Raw genomic sequence first — 18,629 nt, 5'->3', positions numbered from 1 at the left:
AGATTGCTAGAGGATTCACTGGTGATTGTTCTAAACCAGTAATTGTTTCTCTATTTCCCTTCTAATTATTACAATTATTTTCAGGTTGTAATACGGTACTAAGTTTGTGCCATTTAATTGTTATGTACAAACATCTGGCAATTTGAATTACAAAAAAGAGTGTAATTGTTGGAGTAAAGGGCTCAGTGAGGTTCCAAGTAGCATATTCTCCATACAGAAAAATAAGCTAAAATGTGAATTCAGCGAAGGCCTTGTGACTAATGTTCAGATTCTGTTGTAGGCTTATCGAAGGTGAATTCTTCATTCCTCTCTTCTTCTACATGCAGGCGGAGTTCAGCTGTGTTGGCATCAGCTGCACTGTGCTTGAAGCTCGGGATCATATGCATCATTGTGGTGTAGCCGTTCTCAGTTTCAGAGTTATCTCGATCCGAGAAATATGGTGCGGTTTCTATCATCTCAGACCTCTCATTTTCCTGGTCCAAGTAGTATCTTGTTTGCATCATATCAGAATGTCCTGTAGTTTTGTACCGATGAAGAAGGTGATTAGGGGATGAAGTAGGGCTTGTTCTTGGAGTTGAGCCTGGGGTTATGGTGGGAGAAGGGGAATTTCCCTTCTTGTGCCGCTTCCTCACAGCTTGGTGCCATTTCTTCAAAGCCCTGTTTGTCTGCTCATCAAAAATGGACCTCTTCATGTCTGATCCCATCTGCAAAATATAACATATTTTGTATTATGCAGATGTTAACTTAACATCTCAAGCTAGTTTAATGACACTATAATATCAATTTAGCACAACTTGCTTCTTTTCGAGTGCTTAATCTTTCTGTAATCTAGATTTAACAAGTCATTTATTGAAAGTCATTGTTTCCTACGTAATTTTCACAATTGTTATTATCGATTGCATGCCATTCATAAAACTAAAACTATTGTCACAAATTACAATGAATTTTTAATTTCAATTTTCCTTTTTTGAGAGAACTAAATATGAGCAATGCAATATCTTGTTTTTATCGGTCTCTATGCTTTAATGAGAGTTATATAATATGAGCTATAACAACATCAATAATTCCTTCATCTACATGAGATTTCTATGGAAGGGCATCTATTGTTAAGCATCTGAAATGACAATCATAACAAGATATATTAAAATTTGCAAACTTAATTTCTACCATCATCCACTCTCATCAATAAGATGGATATAGAAAAATAATGTAGAAGTATTAAAAAAGAAATTCATGATAAAAAATTAAATGAATAGGAGTTAACTCATATAACATGCGACATAAATGAATGGAAAAAATTCAATCCCAAATAGTTGTGATAAAATTAAAGATGATGAGTTTAATAAGCTGCAGTTTTCATGTAACTTTGCTTGATACTGCATGCAAGTTAAATCTCCTTTACATTAACATTAAGAATTATTTTGTACAATTCTTTCGAGTTTATGGCATTCAACAATGAATGGTAGATATTCTTTGAAGTAAGCATATACCTGAGAAACCACAAAATAGGAAAATTGAAATATACCTGAGATACAAGTGCATAAAGTGGAAGAGTAATGTAGCTGCACATGAATTGGACTATCACCCTGAAAAGCATTGAAAAACCACAAAATTAGCAAACCGTAAGCACTGTACTTGATCAGTAAAGTTAGGAACAAATAGCCATGTTGTCTATTTAGTAATAAGTTTGCATTCAACAAACGAATTAACTCAGAGTTGGCGATATCCATCATACTTTTCACATGGATTCTTCTCCCCAACTTCTTCTGAAGTTTCATGGTAAGTTTCACATAAAAATTACCAAAAAGGTAAGCACATAAGTTATTTTCTCCTAGTACAGCATAGTTTTAGGATCTAAGTGTAGTTGAATGTTCAGTGTAGAATCTGGACATAATGAAAGTTTTTAAATCTACTACAGAAACCAAAATGGATAGACTGGTTTGAAACCTGAAAACTGGTTTATTACTGTTGGAAAATATGTCCTATAATGGCCAACAATTGCTTCAAGAAGTTTGAATGAAGGTGATAATTGAATTTGCATCATATGACCTCAAAGCTTACATGCCCAGTCTTACCAAATTAAAAGTTATATTGAAACTGGCTATGCTGTTAAATTATGTTGCTGAAACTCTTAGAATAAACCTATTGCATTTCAACTCTTTTCTTTTGCTTAAAAAAGAACGGTTCTTGATTTCCATATAGTTTGGCACAATAATTACTATTTCTTTGATCATCATGAACATTACTACCACCTCTACTACCATCATCATTAACATGACAGCCGCCGCCATCATCATCATTAGTAGTAGTATCTCAACTATTTGAGATCAGCTTTATATATACCTAATCTCCATTCATTCATATTGAGTAATGCCAAGTGGTTAACCTAATATTTATCATAAGCTATGATGCACAAATACAGATACGACGATACGGACATGGGACATGTCAATTATTTAAAATATAGAAAACATACACGGGTTGAACAAGGTATTATAATTTATATGTATTAAAAATAGTATTTAGAAGTTGAATAAACATAATATTAAGAATAATTTAGAAATAATAAATCATTTAATCATGATATGTGTCTAAAATGATTATTATTAGGATTTCGAGAGTTGGGTCTGAATATCGTGTCAGACATTAAGAGGGTAGAGGAAAATGCTAATGAGAGGATGGCATCAATGCTATAAAATGGGCGTTGGGCATTAATGTGGAGATAGTGTCTGTCCTCAATGTTGAGATCATGTTAGTCATCGATGCTGAGATGACGTTGGACAAAGATGAGATGTCAAGACAGCATGAGGGCGTAATGTGGATGTAGAAATTACTAACGTTGGATATCAATATCAAGGCATCATTAGACTTTGATATTGTTGAGATGGTTTTAAAACAATAAAATTGTGACAACATTGGACGTCAATATTGAGATAGCATCACATGTTATTGTAAAACACTAGTTGTAACGGGAGAGAGAAATGAAAATGGGAATGTTTGGGGAATCAGGTATTGAGTATGGATAATTAATTTGGGGTTGTGGAGAGGAAATACAAAATTTAATTTTTATTTTTTAATAAATATAATTTGAAGTACAAGAAATTATATTTAAAAATATTCATAAAATATTTTAGACACATTTCCAAATTATTTTTTAATATTTTTTAATCAGACACTTATTTGGTGTGTTCAATACGTGTTGAAGGTGTGTCGAACACGTATTGTGTCCGATACATGTTAGACACTGCACATCTCTTTGAGGAGAAGTGTCGGTGCATCATAGATCATTAATCTCATTCTAATGATTTATAGTCTATTTTATAAATTATTAATATTTTTATTTATTTCTATTATGCGCCATAGGGGATTAAATTTATTCTTTGTAGAGTTTGAAACAACTTTTGTCCATGTTACTATAGTTCTATCTCTTTTTTCTAATCCTCTGATATTAGTTTGATCAACTTATGTGATGGGTGCATTTTCTACTCTTCATATCTATGTTTGAATCATGTAAGTTTATTTTTAATAACTTTATCTTCTCTATATATCACTTTAACCATGTAAAAAAAAAAGGTAAAAAAAAAAAAAAATCACTATAACCATTCCTCTAGTTTAGTAACTTCGTTAATTTTTTATTTTTGCTATAAACCCAATTCAACTTTCTCATTTCCCTCGTGCTTATAGAAACTATCAACATTTTTACCAACCGATGCAAAGATTCACATAAGATCATCGTTTAAATTGAACTTTTATAAAATTTACCTTTACTCTCGATGATGTCCTCTTGTTGTACAACACTCTTGAGAAATTTCTCTATTTTAGCATCCCGGTTATATCCTAATTTATATCTCTCTTTCTTTTATATAATAAATTCAAGATACTGCATCTAGGTATCATTTTATCTTCTATTAATTTTGGCTGATAATTATTAACATCACATCACTAAAGTTGCATATCATTTACTCAACATTTATTTACTAATCTTAAGCCACTTACATTCCAAACATTTTCTCCATTATTGTAATTTTCTACTTATTTTATTATGTCATACTAAGTAGAATTGCTGTCTGCAAGAAAAAAAGAAAAACACAAGCTTTATGAGCCTTATTAGTTATGGAAAGCTTTATGATTCCTCATTTTCTTTAAATTTTAATTAGTGCAGGTCATATTCGATCCCAAGACCTTTGCAAAAGTTCCAAACTTCACAAACTTAACTAGTAAGTAATCATGAATCCTCAATTTTCGCTTGTTTTATATATATATACATATATGTATATATATATAAAACATATATATATATATATATAAAACAAAACTATGAGAACACTTCAATGCTGTGTTAAAGAACAATTTTAGATACCCGAGAAATACTCTTGCGATGATAAAATTAAATTTGTCATGGAAGCAAGATCTCAAGCCGAAGTCATACTGCAAAAACAAAAGGGAAGAAGCATTAACTTGCTTGAAATCAATATCTAGACATGGCAACAGAAAGATACTTGATTAGGGCTAAATCCATACCCAGATCCAAACGAAGTATGTTAACTGGAAAGTATTCTGCAAAGAATATAACATCTGATTCAAACTAAAGAAAATCTCTGTAGGATATGAAATCATTTATCTTGTTTGAAAAAGCTAAATTGCAAATGTTACAGTAATATAAATGAAATAAGGACGGGTTAGCACCACCATTTGTTTGGAAGCAACACTTTGGAACATAATCACCATCATTATGATAGGAAATACTTGAGTTCGCAAGTAACCCTAAGATAAATCCTTGAGTTCGCGAGCAAACCTATCACTAATTGGTAAAAACAGCGAGAAATAAACAAAATCTGTGGAAAACAGACCCAAAACAATGGATTTCAATATGAGAATCAAAGCAACAAACACCAGAACAAGATACAAGGGATCCTCAATTCGAGAGGAGGATCGTCTATCCCAAATCTCTAGACAAGGAAATCTAGAGCCCAGGACGCCAAAGAACTTCAAAGAAAATTCAAATCATGCATAACCCTAACCCTTTCCCAAAAACAACTAATTAAAGACAAAGGACAATTACAAATTTTCTAATCAGCCCCCTAATTCAAAAATTCCCTCCAAAGCAAATTTAATTAGCAAGTGGGCCTCTAGGAGCTTCCGCCCCTCCCTCTCTCTCTTCCTTGGTTCCGCCCAATTTGGGCCGCCGGCTATACACCAAAACCGGCCCAACCGGTTCAGCTGGCTCAGAGGAGCCGGCCTAACACATTAGCTTTATGTTAGTTGAACCAAAGGAATATATATGATATATCCTCCAATGAATTAATAATTCTCAATGAAAAAGCAATGGGAGGTAGAGTATGTACCAACCATAAACAATGTCAAATGTATTATGGAAAGAACTAAACGAGGCCTCTTGAACCAAAAATGATAATCACTTAGTTGAACCAAAGGAATGCCTTGAACAACTGCATGCCTATCCTTAATTTGAATTGCCATCTTTGCAATTATAGCCTGCAATTTTGTCCCAACTGCCAACAGAATCTGCAGAATCAGTTGAAATGTTAGAAGATTTTGCTGGACTAAACTTACTAGTGAAGTTCTGAAATTTATATATTGATGATCATACAATTGGAGGAAGTAGTGAGACCCAGAACAGTTCCTCCCATCCTGAAGAGCAGTAAATTATTAGAGTTGAATGGATTTATGCTATTTGTGATGCAAGAGAGTTGCATTCTTTAGTATTTACCATGAACATTAAGTAGTAAAAAGATCACCGCAGAAGCCCACAGGAGAGGACTGAAAATGAAACAAAAAAATACGATCAGAAAGAAAAAAAAAAGATTATTTGTGAGATGAGTAATGCTCTTTACCCTCCAAATGAATTACTACTTTGGATTCTTATAATTGGGTCAAAGATAATATATTCAAGTAAAACGTTATAAATTTTAATAAAGTCTTATAGATAAGATTTAACGTTGAGTTCAAAGGCTTATATTTGGTTAGGAAATCTTATATATATGAGGACACTTTATTTTCATGTGGTGACGACAACATCTTCCTTCTTCCTCGTAAAGGGTCCTCTTGAGAGCCTTTCTTATCACCAGCTTCTGCAAGTGTTTTTTGTGTCTTGCCCTCTTTCTCGCCATGGAGCATCCTCCTTCCCTCTGGAGACTTCTTCCCCTTCAATTTTGAGTTCTAAATCTAGCACTGTCTTCATCCAATGGCAGATCTATCTCTTTATCACTCTTCTGGCATTCATCTCTTTTTCATAAACAGGAGGCTCTTGATTTCCTATTTTCCAATTGCATTTTCCTTCTCTCTCTCTCATACTTTGCTTCCACATAGAGGTGTAAATAAGTTGAGTTGAGCTTGAGTCACCTCTGGCTTAAGCTTGATTAATTAATCTAGTGCAAGTTCGAGCTTGAATTTTATTCCATGAGTTTGAGCTACCTTGATTATTATGAAAGAGAGTGATTATAATTCAAATATGAAATAAATGAAATTATGGGATTTTGCTGCAAAAATCAGCAAAATCATCATGCTTGCTAGCAGATTTTGAGGGAAAAAAGAGAAATAATGGATAGAAAACTTGTAGTTTGATAGTAGATGAAAGAAACTAGCAAGATACAGTTGGATACTCAATTGGAGAGGAAGATCCTACTCTCCCAATCTCTAGCCCAAGCAAAACCAAAGGAAACACCAAATTCAGAAAAAAATCATCATAACTCTAACCCAAGAACAAAAAATACTACTTAAGGCAAAAACAAACAAGAATTTCCTAAATAGACCTTGGAATTTAAAATTTTCCTCCAAAATCCTTCTTAATTAATCTAGTGCAAGCTCGAGATCGAATTTTATTCCACGAGTTTGAGCTTCCTTGATTATTGTGAAAGAGAGTGATTATAATTCAAATATGAAATAAATGAAATTATGAGATTTTACTGCAAAAATCAGCAAAATCAGCATGTTTGCTAGCAGATTTTGAGGGAAAAATAGAGAAATAACGGATAGAAAATTTGTAATTTGATAATAGATGAAAGAAACTAGCAAGATACAGTTGGGTATTCAATTGGAGAGGAAGATCCTGCTCTCCCAATCTATATCCCAAGCAAAACCAAAGGAAACACTAATTTCAGAAAAAATCATCATAACCCTAACCCTAGAACAAAAAATACTAATTAAGGCAAACACAAACAACAATTTCCTAAACAGCAATTGGAATTTAAATTTTTCCTCCAAAACCCTTTTTAATTAATCTAGTGCAAGCTCGAGCTCGAATTTTATTCCACGAGTTTGAGCTGCCTTGATTATTATGAAAGAGAGTGATTATAATTCAAATATGAAATAAAAGAAATTATGGGATTTTGCTGATTTCAGCACGCTTGCTAGCAGATTTTGTGGGAAAAACAGAGAAATAACGGATAGAAAACTTGTAATTTTATAGTGGATGAAAGAAACTAGCAAGATACATTTGGATATTCAATTGGAGAGGAAGATCCTGCTCTCCCAATCTCTAGCCCAAGCAAAACCAAAGGAAACACCAAATTCAGAAAAATCATCATAACTCTAACCCTAGAACAAAAAATACTACTTAAGGCAAAAACAAACAACAATTTCCTAAACAACCCTTGGAATTTAAATTTTTCCTCCAAAATCCTTTTTAAATAATCTAGTGCAAGCTCAAGCTCAAATTTTATTCCACGAGTTTGAGCTGCCTTGATTATTACGAAAGAGAGTGATTATAATTCAAATATGAAATAAAATATATTATGGGATTTTGCTACAAATATCAGCAAAATCAGCATGCTTGCTAGTAGATTTTGAGGGGAAAACAGAGAAACAACGGATAGAAAACTTGTAATTTGATAGTAGATGAAAAAAATTAGCAAGATACAGTTGGATATTCAATTGGAGAGGAGGATCATGCTCCCAATATCTAGCCCAAGCAAAACCAAAGGAAACACCAAATTCAGAAAAAGTCATCATAATCCTAACCTTATGACAAAAAAAATACTACTTAATGCAAAAACAAACAACAATTTTCGAAGCAAACCTTGGAATTTAAATTTTTCCTCCAAAATCCTTCCTAATTAATCTAGTGCAAGCTCGAGCTCGAATTTTATTCCACATGTTTGAGCTGCCTTGATTATTATGAAAGAGAGTGATTATAATTCAAATATGAAATAAATGAAATTATGGGGTTTTGCTGCTAAAATCATCAAAATCGGCAAGCTTGCTAGCAGATTTTGAGGGTAAAATAGGGAAATAACATATAGAAAATTTGTAATTTGATAGTAGATGAAAGAAATTAGCAAGATACAGTTAGATATTCAATTGGAGAGGAAGATCCTGCTCTTCCAATCTCCACCCCAAGCAAAACCAAAGGAAACACCAAATTCAGAAAAAAATCATCATAACCCTAACCGTATAACAAAAAAAATACTACTTAAGGCAAAAACAAACTACAATTTCCTAAACAGCCCTTAGAATTTAAATCTTTCCTCCAAAATCCTTCTTAATTATAGCCATAATATCCCCATTAAGAGGACTGCACCCCCCCTCCCTCCCAAAGACTTACCTTGTCCTCAAGGTGAAATGATGGGAATTGGGTCTTTAATCTCTCATATGGCTCCTAAGTGGTGTCATAATCTGGGAGGTTCTTCCATTTAATCATCACTTCCTTAACCCTTCCCTAACCTTGTCTCACCCCCTTAAGCTCTAAGGGCTCCAACACCACCTCCAAATTCACAATCAGTGTCGCCGGTAATACGGAACTAGCTGCATGCTCCCCTATAGCCCTCATCAATTGGGAGACATGAAACACTAGATGTATGCTAGCGGTTGGGGGTCATCAGGTGATAAGCCTCCGCTCCAATCTTTTCCACTATCTCATACAGTTAAAAATACCTGGGAGCTAGTTTCTCGTTTCTCCTATTAGCCATTGTCCTATATCTGTAATGTCGTAGTTCTAAAAGCACCTTGCTCCCCACTTTAAATTGAATGTCTTTTTGGTGTCCATCAGCTTGTTTCTTTATAATATGTTGTGCCCTCATCATATGTTTCTTCAATTCCTCTAACACCCTATCCTTTTCCTCCAAATATTGCTTTATTGAGGAGACTGGTGCGCTCCTCTGCCCAAAATGTACTAAGTGTGGAGCGTCTCTTCTATACACCACTTCAAAAGCGGTCATTTGAGAAGCTGAGTGATACGATGTATTGTACCAATATTCATTCTATGCCAACCGCTTGGCCCACATCCGTGATGTTTATGACACAAAACACCTAAGTCTCCAAGCTTTTATTGGCTACCTCTGTATGCCTGTCCGTCTGAGGGTAGTAGGCCGTGCTTCTCTTGTGAATTGTACCCTGCAACCTGAATAGCTCCCTCCAAAACTAACTGAGAAACACCTTATCTCAGTCAGAGACTGTCGACTATGGAATCCCATGCAGTATAACTGCCTCTTATGAATGCTGCAACTACTATAACTACGGTGTGAGGGTATCGTAAGGGAATGAAATGGGCATATTTACTCAGCCTGTCAACCACCACCATAACCACTGTGAATCCCTCAGATCATGGTAGACCATCTATGAAATTCATGGACACCTCCTCCCATTCCCTTTTTGGAATTGCTAAGGATTGCAGTAATCCCGTTGGAGCCACAATTATATACTTATTTCTCTGGCACACCTCACACCTTGCCACCATCTCCTCCACATCCTTATGCATACCTTTCTAGTATAATTCAACTGCTAATCTTTTGTATGTCTTCTATACCCCCGAATGGCCTCCAACCGCGCTCCCATGGAACTTCTGCAATAGTTGGGGAATATGAATAGAGGTTCATGACATCACAAATGTACCATGACATAGTAGCCTCTCTCCCTTGAGGGAGTAGCATGGGTTGCTACTTCTATCCTTTAGTAAATCCCTCATAATCTTCCTTAGTCTCTCGTCCTGCACACTTTCTTCCTTAATAGCCCCCCAATCTACCATCAAGGGTATTGAAATGGCCATCTCCTGAAGCTTTCCCCCACACTTGGATAAGGCATCAGCCGCCTTATTCTCCAATCCTAGTCTATACTGGATCTCAAAATCATATCCTAATAATTTGGACAGCCACCTCTGTTGTTTCTCAGTCACCATTCTCTGCTCCAACAAATATTTCAAGCTCATATGGTTTGTCCTGACGATGAAGTGCCGACCCAGTAGGTATGGACGCCACTTATGAATGGATAACACGATGGCCATCAATTCCCTTTCATATACTGACTTCAGCCTAGCTCTAACTGTCAACACTTGACTAAAGTAGGCTATGAGTTTATGATTATGCATGAGCACTGCTCCCAACCCATGCCTTGATGCATCTGTCTTCACCACAAAGCTCTGATTGAAATCTGGTAGAGCCAAAATTGGTACTGTGGACATGACCTTTTCTAGTCTCTCAAAAGCCTAGGTAGCCGCCTCTCCCTACAAGAAGCCATCATTCTTTAGCTGCTTTTTCAAAGGCCAGACTATGTTGATGTACCCCTTCACGAACCTTCGGTAATAAGAAAACTAATACAAACTTCCGGAGGTACGACCTGAACACCCTTTTCATAAGGGACTAAAAAGTAGCAGGAGCGTTAGTAAGCCCAAACGACATCACCAAGAACTCGTAGTGCCCTTCGTGTGTCCTGAAGGTCGTCTTTTGAATATTCTCCTCTCTCATCTTGATTTGATGGTAACCCGACTTCAAGTCCATCTTGAAAAACACCACCGTTCCATACAGCTCATCTAGTAGCTCATCGATCATTAGAATGTGAAACTTATCCAGCACAATCTCCTTATTCAAGGCCCTATAATATACACAAAACCTCCATCTCCCATCCTTCTTACTGACTAGTAAGACTGGACTAGAAAAATATCTCACACTTGGTCTGATGATCCCCGCCTCTAACATCTCTTGAATTAGCTTCTCAATCTCATTATTCTGAATCAAGGAGTAGCGGTATGGTTTTACACTAATCGGTGATACCCATTCCTTCAAATTGATTGCATGCTCCTGCTCTCGGGGTTTTGGTAAGCCTTGAGGCGGATGAAAGACCTGATCGAACTGTTGTATGAGTGCCTGAACTGAAAAAGGAATGTCTCCCCCTTCCCATAGTTTGACCTCTTCCAAGCGTTATAGTTCCACCAAAAATCCTCCTCCCACCTCGTGTATGGTCATGATCATGGATTTGAGAGATACCCCGGCCCTCGACAACCTTGCATCTCCCTCAATCACCATCCTCCTTCCCTCCACGGCTCCACCACCAATTCCATCCTCAGTACTCCCTAATTGACCTTGTGATGAGGACATCGATCCAAAGTCCAAACATGTGCATCACCGATCGATGGCCATGATTCAGAGCTTATTTTTCTAATTGTTTGTGCATTTTATTTTTTATGTTTTCCTATTGTACCCTTATGTTGAGTTGAGTTATGTTGGGGCCCTGAGGGCAATTTAGTCTTTATTTATTCATGTATGCTTGAGACCTATATATATGGGTCTTTCCTCTTGTAATAGCTAATGAATATTTTGAATGAAAATTTGGCTTTGGTGTTCTCTTTGTGAGTTCCGTCTTGAAGATCTCTTTGTGAGTTCTTTTCTCCTAGATCTCTGTTAATCTCCTTCTATGGCTTTGTTTCGGATAATTTTCTTATTTTTTTACAGGTTTTTTAGGACAAAAAATTGTAGTTCAAAAAAATTGTATATTAAAAAGCTGTTTTAGAAAATAGTAAAAAAAACCATCTCAAATGGGACGGCTTTTTTACTGATGCTTAAAGAAGTTTTATGGTATAAAAATTAAATTTTTTGTACTAAAAGTTTCTTTAAGAAGCATTAAGAAAGCCGTCCTAAACGAAACCTAAATCTCCTATTATGTTATGTCATAATAGCTTATTCTTTGGCTGCTCCATCTCTATGACACTTTTAAGAAAAACATTCCTCGTGGCTCTTTACTCATTACAGTCTCTTTCAATCAAGCTATGCAGTATGCTAACAATATTAGTAATATTATTTATTAGGAGATTATTCCTTAGGTGCTCAGACTAAATGCTCATTACATTTGAATTGAAATAAATAATATTGTTTTCAGAGAAGGTGGCTCGACTTTTCTTGTAATGTGGCTGATAAAATATAGTTTTTCATTTATAAAATTATCTCCACATTACGTAATGTGGCTCAACATTATCTACTTTGCTATGACTTTTATGCATAAAATGTAGAGATAATGTAAGGTGGCTTGACATAGGATGTAATGAGTCGAGTCGAGCTCTTTCTTAATCGAGTCAAGCTCATTTTATTTATATTGACCTCGAACTCGATCTTGAGATCTCGATCTTGAGATCGGTTCGAGTGAAAAATATGAGGTTCAAGCTTGATAATATAGCTTGAGAATGACTCATACTAGAGCTCAATTTCTTATTTTTTAATATGGGCAAAAAATAATTAATCCTGCTAATATAAATACTAATGTGTTAATTAATATTTTAATTGAGCTGGGCCAAGCTTGAACTCGAGTTCATATAATATATGAGTTCAAATTTAAGCTCAAACTCGAACTCCTAGCTTGATAAGCTCGACTTACGAGCTCTTTAGTGTGTCAAATTCAAACTAACTCATCAGCCGGCTTGACTCGCTCGTACCCTTAGTTTGACATGGAACTTTATATATGAACAAAACATCTAGAATTTATCATACAGAAGTCATTGATTTAAATATAAGTTTTTGTCTTGCTCGCAAGTCTTCGTACTCTAATATCAATATTTTTAATATAAATATAAGGTTTAGATTATCAAACTTTATGAGAAATGATTAGGGGATTTACATATAAAATATCACAAAATTGGCATAATTATGCATTTATATATCTAACATGTAATTACAAATTAATTAAGAGATAAACAGTAAACAAATTAACAATAAAAAATAACATATATGGTGTTGTTTTTGCTATTATAATGGAAGAACAATTAAGCCAAAAATCAGGATTAACTATTCTGCGCGGATGCCAAATGTCGTCCGGAGATCAACTAGAATGTGCCACATCATCATTCGCTTGGTACCGCAGCTCGGTACTACTGACATAGCGCATTCTAATTGGTCTTCTGATGACGTTTTGCGTCTGATTTACGCACATAATAATTTCTCAAAAACCAGAAGGTATAAACTGTGAAATAAGAGGATCAATTGCTGTACCTGATTCCAACGACTACTTTGAAATCATCTTCCAGTGACCTTTTTATGTATTTTTGAAAGTTAAAGTTGCTTCCAGGAGCCAAATGAACCTGGAAGAAAGCAGCAGAAATGCAGCAATGCAATAGAATGAAAGAGACAAAGCAGGAGTTGAATTTTATTAGAGAACTTACATTGATAAAACCATGACGTAGGGTCAAGTAATCTGCCTTCGTAACAGATCTAAAAAATTGGTGGAAGAAGCAGACCTGTGAGATCAGCATTTTTAAAATATCATCAGTTTGTTTATAAAAAAATATAGTTGCAGAGTTGGTAATGTCAACTATCTAAATTGGCTTATTATATAAGATTAGAGGTCAAAACTTTATCTCAATGGAAGTAATCTCACACAGCATTGACACAGAGATTTTTTATTTATTTTTAAATAAAAATGAAGTATTCTGAATTAATTGAGTATATTTTTCTTAAAAACATTGCTTTAGAGTATCATGATGTGATTTTGTTAATAAATTTTGGATTTATATTGAGATTAGTACAACTCTTTGCTCATAATACTAAAGCAAATCATGTTAAAACATCTCCTTTGCCCGCACCCCCCCTCCCCCCCCACCCTTGTTGATCACCGCAGACTAGGGGTGCAAATGAGTCAAGCCGACTCGCGAGCTGGCTTGGACTTGACTCGTTAATAGGCTCGACGAGTCGAGGTTATCGAGCTCTCTAGCCAAGCTCGAACACGATTTCGAGCTCGACGGTTTATTGAGCCCTAGCTCGAACAGGCCTCTGCTCGACTCGTCAACTTGTCGAGCAGCTCGACGACGGAGCTCGTGGGCAAAAATCCAAAATGACGGAACTCGCGAGCTAAAAATCCAAAACGATGGAGCTTGCGAGTGGGAAATCCAAATTCCTAAATGATGAAGCACTTGACGGTAAACGAGCTCGGGATGATGACGATAGATGCAACTATGAGCTCGGGGCGATGGATCTCGATGGTAGATGTGATGACGAGCTCGGGACGATGGATCTTGATGGCGGAGCTCAAGACTAAGATGGACCTCCGGACGACAGATGCGACGACGAGGGACGGAGCTCAACAGCGGAGCTTGAAGAGCCGCTCGACATGAAGATGAGCTTGAGCTCGGTATTTGATAGTCGAGCTTGACTCAAAGACCTCCTGACTCGAGCTCAAATTGACTCGTTTGCACTCTTACTGTAGGCCGTCATAAGCAACACAGCCGCTAGCCACTGCCCCCTATGTTGCGATTGGTCAACCACTATCGCCCACTACCAACGTTGCCGCCACTCAGGTTTACTTAGATATACTTTTACTTCAACTTTGATACAAAAAACATAAATTCATGCATTTGTGTACTCAACTAAACAACTCAAGTAATTTCAACACACTATATTTATTTTTCATAATATTCTTTTTATTATGCATTCTTTTTTAGTAGAACAAATACCTTTAATGAATATATCATGTCATATATATATATCTTAGTCCCATAAATCATATAATATAATGATCAGAATAAGATATTATTTGAATTTTTAATAAGCTGGTAACTTAGTTATTCTATTCAAGCTTAGCATTTTTCTTATAGTTAATATCAAAATCTTAATATAATTGTCATAATTATTTTTATTGCTGTGATCTGCTGAAAGTTAAGAGATCTGCTTACAAAATACAGCAGGATAGGATGCTTTTCCCAGAAGCTTGTATGTTGTTTCACAAAAGATGTGTCATGGACCAATCTGAATCTAGAAGGATCTATAACATAAAAAAAAATCTCAAACATTCCATTATAAAATACAAAATAAATGCTTTGAAATTCGTGAAAATATCTCTTATCTTAAAATATTTTATAAAAAATAAAAGAAAATTACCATTAGAGAACTCATAGTCAATGGAGCGAGTCTCTTTCTCCCACTCCTTCCATCTCCTCATCTGCTCAGAAGAACAATTACAAGAGAAGCTTAACTATTTATTATTACAAATTTGACAGTCCAAATGACATATTTGCAAATAAATAATTTAATTACATGTGAAAAAATTTCACCTTCAACCTTCCCAAAGCCATTGTTAGAGCGCTATATATGACATGAAAGATTGCCAGGAAAAATATGAATATGTGCAATTGATGCATTCCATTTATGGAAACAAATGGGATTTTCCCCTGCAAATCCAAATGCATACATTATAGTCAAAAGTGGTAAAATATCCAAACAACATAAATTTTTACAAAAATACATAATCGGTAAAAACTTGCGTGCAATTAAAGTATGGGGGATTTACATACATATCATTTTATTTTATATTATTTACATATCGAACACTTAAAACTTTAATATTACATGTCTACTATCTATAAAATGAATATGGGGGCATAGAATGAAATATTAAAGTTTATAGGATGATATGGATGGTAAGAATGAAATATATGAGTGATATATTTGATATTAAAAGTTTATATGAGTGGTAGAAATGTAATATTAATGTTTTAAGTGTTAGATATGTAAATAGCATGAAATAAAGTGGTATGTATGTAAATCTCCCTAACTTGTACGATTCATAAAAATTATGCATGATAAAGTTCGAAGTCATTATATTTGCACTGAGATTAGTGTCACATATGATATCCAATGATTGCACTAATCTTGACCAAATCCAAGGATTTTGGAAGAAGCACTCACATTGGGGCATGAATTAACAGAGGCTTCAGCAAGTGACCTATGAGTAGAAAGTGGCTCTCCAGTTGAGCTCCATAGAAGCCTTCTCCTATGTTCCTTATCATCCTCATTAGTTTCAACAAGCCGGCATGGAAGCATGGTATCTGCCACACTTTCAGGTATGCAGATTTTGGCTATGTAGTTTTGGCCAAAAGTCAGCAGCAGTGAAATAAAGCCAAGAACCATCAACTCTGAAAACAAAGCATCACAATAGTATTTTTAATTACAATCTAATTATGATTTGAATCAATTGTTCATTAGGGTTTTTATGTATTGTACTTTGGGATACAATTGTACAAAATGATTCGAATCGAGGTTGAGTCATCTCTAATTTGAGCTGATCTAATTTAGTTAATCGAGTTTGAGCTCGAGTTTAATTCTATGAGTTCAAGCAGATATACGAGCATGCTCGTTTAGAACAAAAGCTGTCTCGTGAGCTAATGAGCTGAGTTGAAGCTGCTTATCGAGCTCTTTGGGTGTAAAAGGAAAGTTGAAAAAACTTTCTCCTTCTACAGATATAGGTATATACGTCAATATTTAACCCGATTTGAAAACCCGACTTGGATCGGACCCGAAAATTTTAGATTCGGGTTAGGAATTTTCGACCCGTTTGTAAAACCAGGTCGGGTTCGAGTTGACCCGGAAACTCGAATTCAATATGTTTTGACCATATTTTAATTAATTAGGAGGGTTTTAAAAGATTTTTTTGAAGCGGGTCAGATTCGGGTCCGAAAAACTGAACTGTTTGCAAAAATAGATAGGGTCAAATAGTACAGGGTCAGCTCCGGGTTGGACCTGAACCCGACCCATGACCCGATTTTAACAACTCTAGATATAGGCAATGGGATCAGCGTCAAATTTGTCAAACATTGTTGAACTATTCAATAAACTTGTTAAGCATAATTACTTGTTCATTAAAAAAAAAAGATAAAATTTTTCAAGCCAAGAGAATAGTTCAAATTTCCCAATACAATATGTAAAAAGAAGAGCAGGAGAAGGACGAAAAGTAAAATTTAAAGCGTCAGCATTACGCATAATCAACATCATTTAGAAATAAAAGTAACTATCTCATAGCATAGCAAAAAACTATATCCTGCAAGAAAATAGAAAGTTCAAAAGTTCTTACCTGATTTCACTTTCTCAAGAGCCTCATTCAGAGCCTTCTTGTGCTTATCTGTAAACCACTGTAATTGAAATCTATATCAAGCAGGCAGGCATTTCTGAAAGCTTGCAAGTTTCAAACCAGAAAAATATCATAAATTGAAAAAAAATAAAAAATTATGATCCATATTTGCAGAATATTTGGAATACAAACATCTTCTGCAATTATAATCCAGTAAAGTATAAGATAATTGATATGATCATAGAAATTATGAAAAATCTTCTTTTGTGAGAAGGATTGAAGCGAACCTGACCGAGAAGATGTAAAATCTTCTCGAGGAAGATGGAGATGACGATGATGACTGCGCAGACGGAAGCCACTGCCCATGTGGGCGTCTGATCGAGATCTCTCGCTCCTTCTCCTCCTCCTCCAGCCATTAATCAAGCTCCTATCTTCAGTTCATGAACAGAGAAGCAGAGGGGAGAGGCAGAGAGAGAAGACGAAGAACGCGTTGTTTGAATCTATAGTAACGGTACGAAGGAAGACTCAGGGGTGAGGGGTTCGTTTGGGATAACGTCTCGGCTGCTTTACGTTTTAAGACGCGAGGCTCCGGCTGTTTTGGGCGGTTCTGATATGGTAAAAAATTATAAATATCATTCATCTTTTGATGATATTCCTCTGAAATTATTTGTTTACCCCTTTCAGATCGTTTTTGGAAGGGGGCAAGTGAAAAAGTTGGTTCGAACTGGATTTATTAACGAGCTCATGAGTTGAGCTTATAGAGCTCTGAGTTCTAGCTTGAGCTTATAGTCGAGCTTGAGCTCAGCCCGGCTCGACTTGAAAACTTGTTGAGCAACTTGATTAAAAAAAAAACTATTATGATATTAGTCCAAATGTATTAACTATTCGATTCGAAAGCAGCCAAACCCTAATTTCGTGTGAGGTTTGGTGACGGATGGGACAATTGAGGCCGAAATCCATCTTCCTCTCACATACCCTAGCGAGGGAGAAATTATTCTGTGCGGAGTCCGGACGGGAAAAATTGTTCGGACTATGAGTGTACACACTGTTTTACGAGCAATTATTAGGTCCTTTCACTGGATGTAGAGGAAGGTTCGGTTTTAGGCAAAAATAGGTCAAAAAGTGCAAATACCGAGTTTTTTGAAAAAACTCGATATTTTTTCAAAAAACTCGGTATTTGCACTTTTTGAGGCAAAACCGAATCTTCCTCTAGGTCCTTGCACTGGACCAAATAAAAGTTCCTGTTTTACACACTGTATATAAATAATGTGTACACTAATTTGGTGTACACAGTGTGCATATTTACATGTCCGGATGGTTCTTCCCGTTCGGACTTCGCACAAAATAATTTTTCCTAGCGAGGGCAAGATGTGGTTAGCAGTCCGTGTTTAATCTTCTTCTTCTTCTTCAGTGCTCAACACATATAGTAGTTCGTATTTGATGAACTGAGCAGTCCTTTTTATTTTATTTTCTATACTTTTTCATTTCTTTCTTTTACCATTGTGAATCACAACTTGTGATTGTTGCTATTTTCTTTTGGATGAAATCATTTGATGTTTTTGTTAACAGGCTGTTTG

At 35.5% G+C, this 18,629-nt stretch overlaps 1 protein-coding gene across 1 annotated transcript; it reads right to left on the bottom strand.

The window, feature by feature from the left end:
- Positions 1–231: 231 nt before the first annotated feature.
- On the bottom strand, positions 232–17,639 carry LOC110093886 (MLO-like protein 9). The gene is made up of 15 exons (XM_020818914.2): positions 17,340–17,639; positions 17,056–17,113; positions 15,894–16,120; positions 15,260–15,376; positions 15,087–15,147; positions 14,882–14,970; positions 13,376–13,450; positions 13,206–13,294; positions 5,729–5,778; positions 5,609–5,649; positions 5,350–5,523; positions 4,522–4,557; positions 4,361–4,428; positions 1,526–1,586; positions 232–704 (listed from the first exon to the last, which is right to left on the bottom strand). The coding sequence occupies exons 1-15, from the start codon at positions 17,466–17,468 to the stop codon at positions 258–260; spliced, it is 1,722 nt and encodes a 573-aa protein (XP_020674573.1). The 5' UTR covers positions 17,469–17,639; the 3' UTR covers positions 232–257.
- Positions 17,640–18,629: the final 990 nt, after the last annotated feature.

This window comes from Dendrobium catenatum, unplaced genomic scaffold, assembly GCF_001605985.2.
Source record: "Dendrobium catenatum unplaced genomic scaffold, ASM160598v2 fragScaff_scaffold_980, whole genome shotgun sequence".
Taxonomy (NCBI): domain Eukaryota; kingdom Viridiplantae; phylum Streptophyta; class Magnoliopsida; order Asparagales; family Orchidaceae; genus Dendrobium; species Dendrobium catenatum.
The sequence above is the reverse complement of the archived record's forward strand: the minus strand, read 5'-3'. Positions and strand labels throughout refer to the sequence as shown.

Coding starts and splice junctions, on each gene's coding strand:
- LOC110093886 (XM_020818914.2), bottom strand. CDS start 17,468: ATGGCTGGAGGAGGAGGAGAAGGAGCGAGAGATCTCGATCAGACGCCC. Junction 17,114..17,339: donor TTTTACATCTTCTCGGTCAG/GTTCGCTTCAAT, acceptor TTTCAATTACAG/TGGTTTACAGATAAGCACAA. Junction 1,587..4,360: donor ATCGCAAGAGTATTTCTCGG/GTATCTAAAATT, acceptor AATGCTTTTCAG/GGTGATAGTCCAATTCATGT.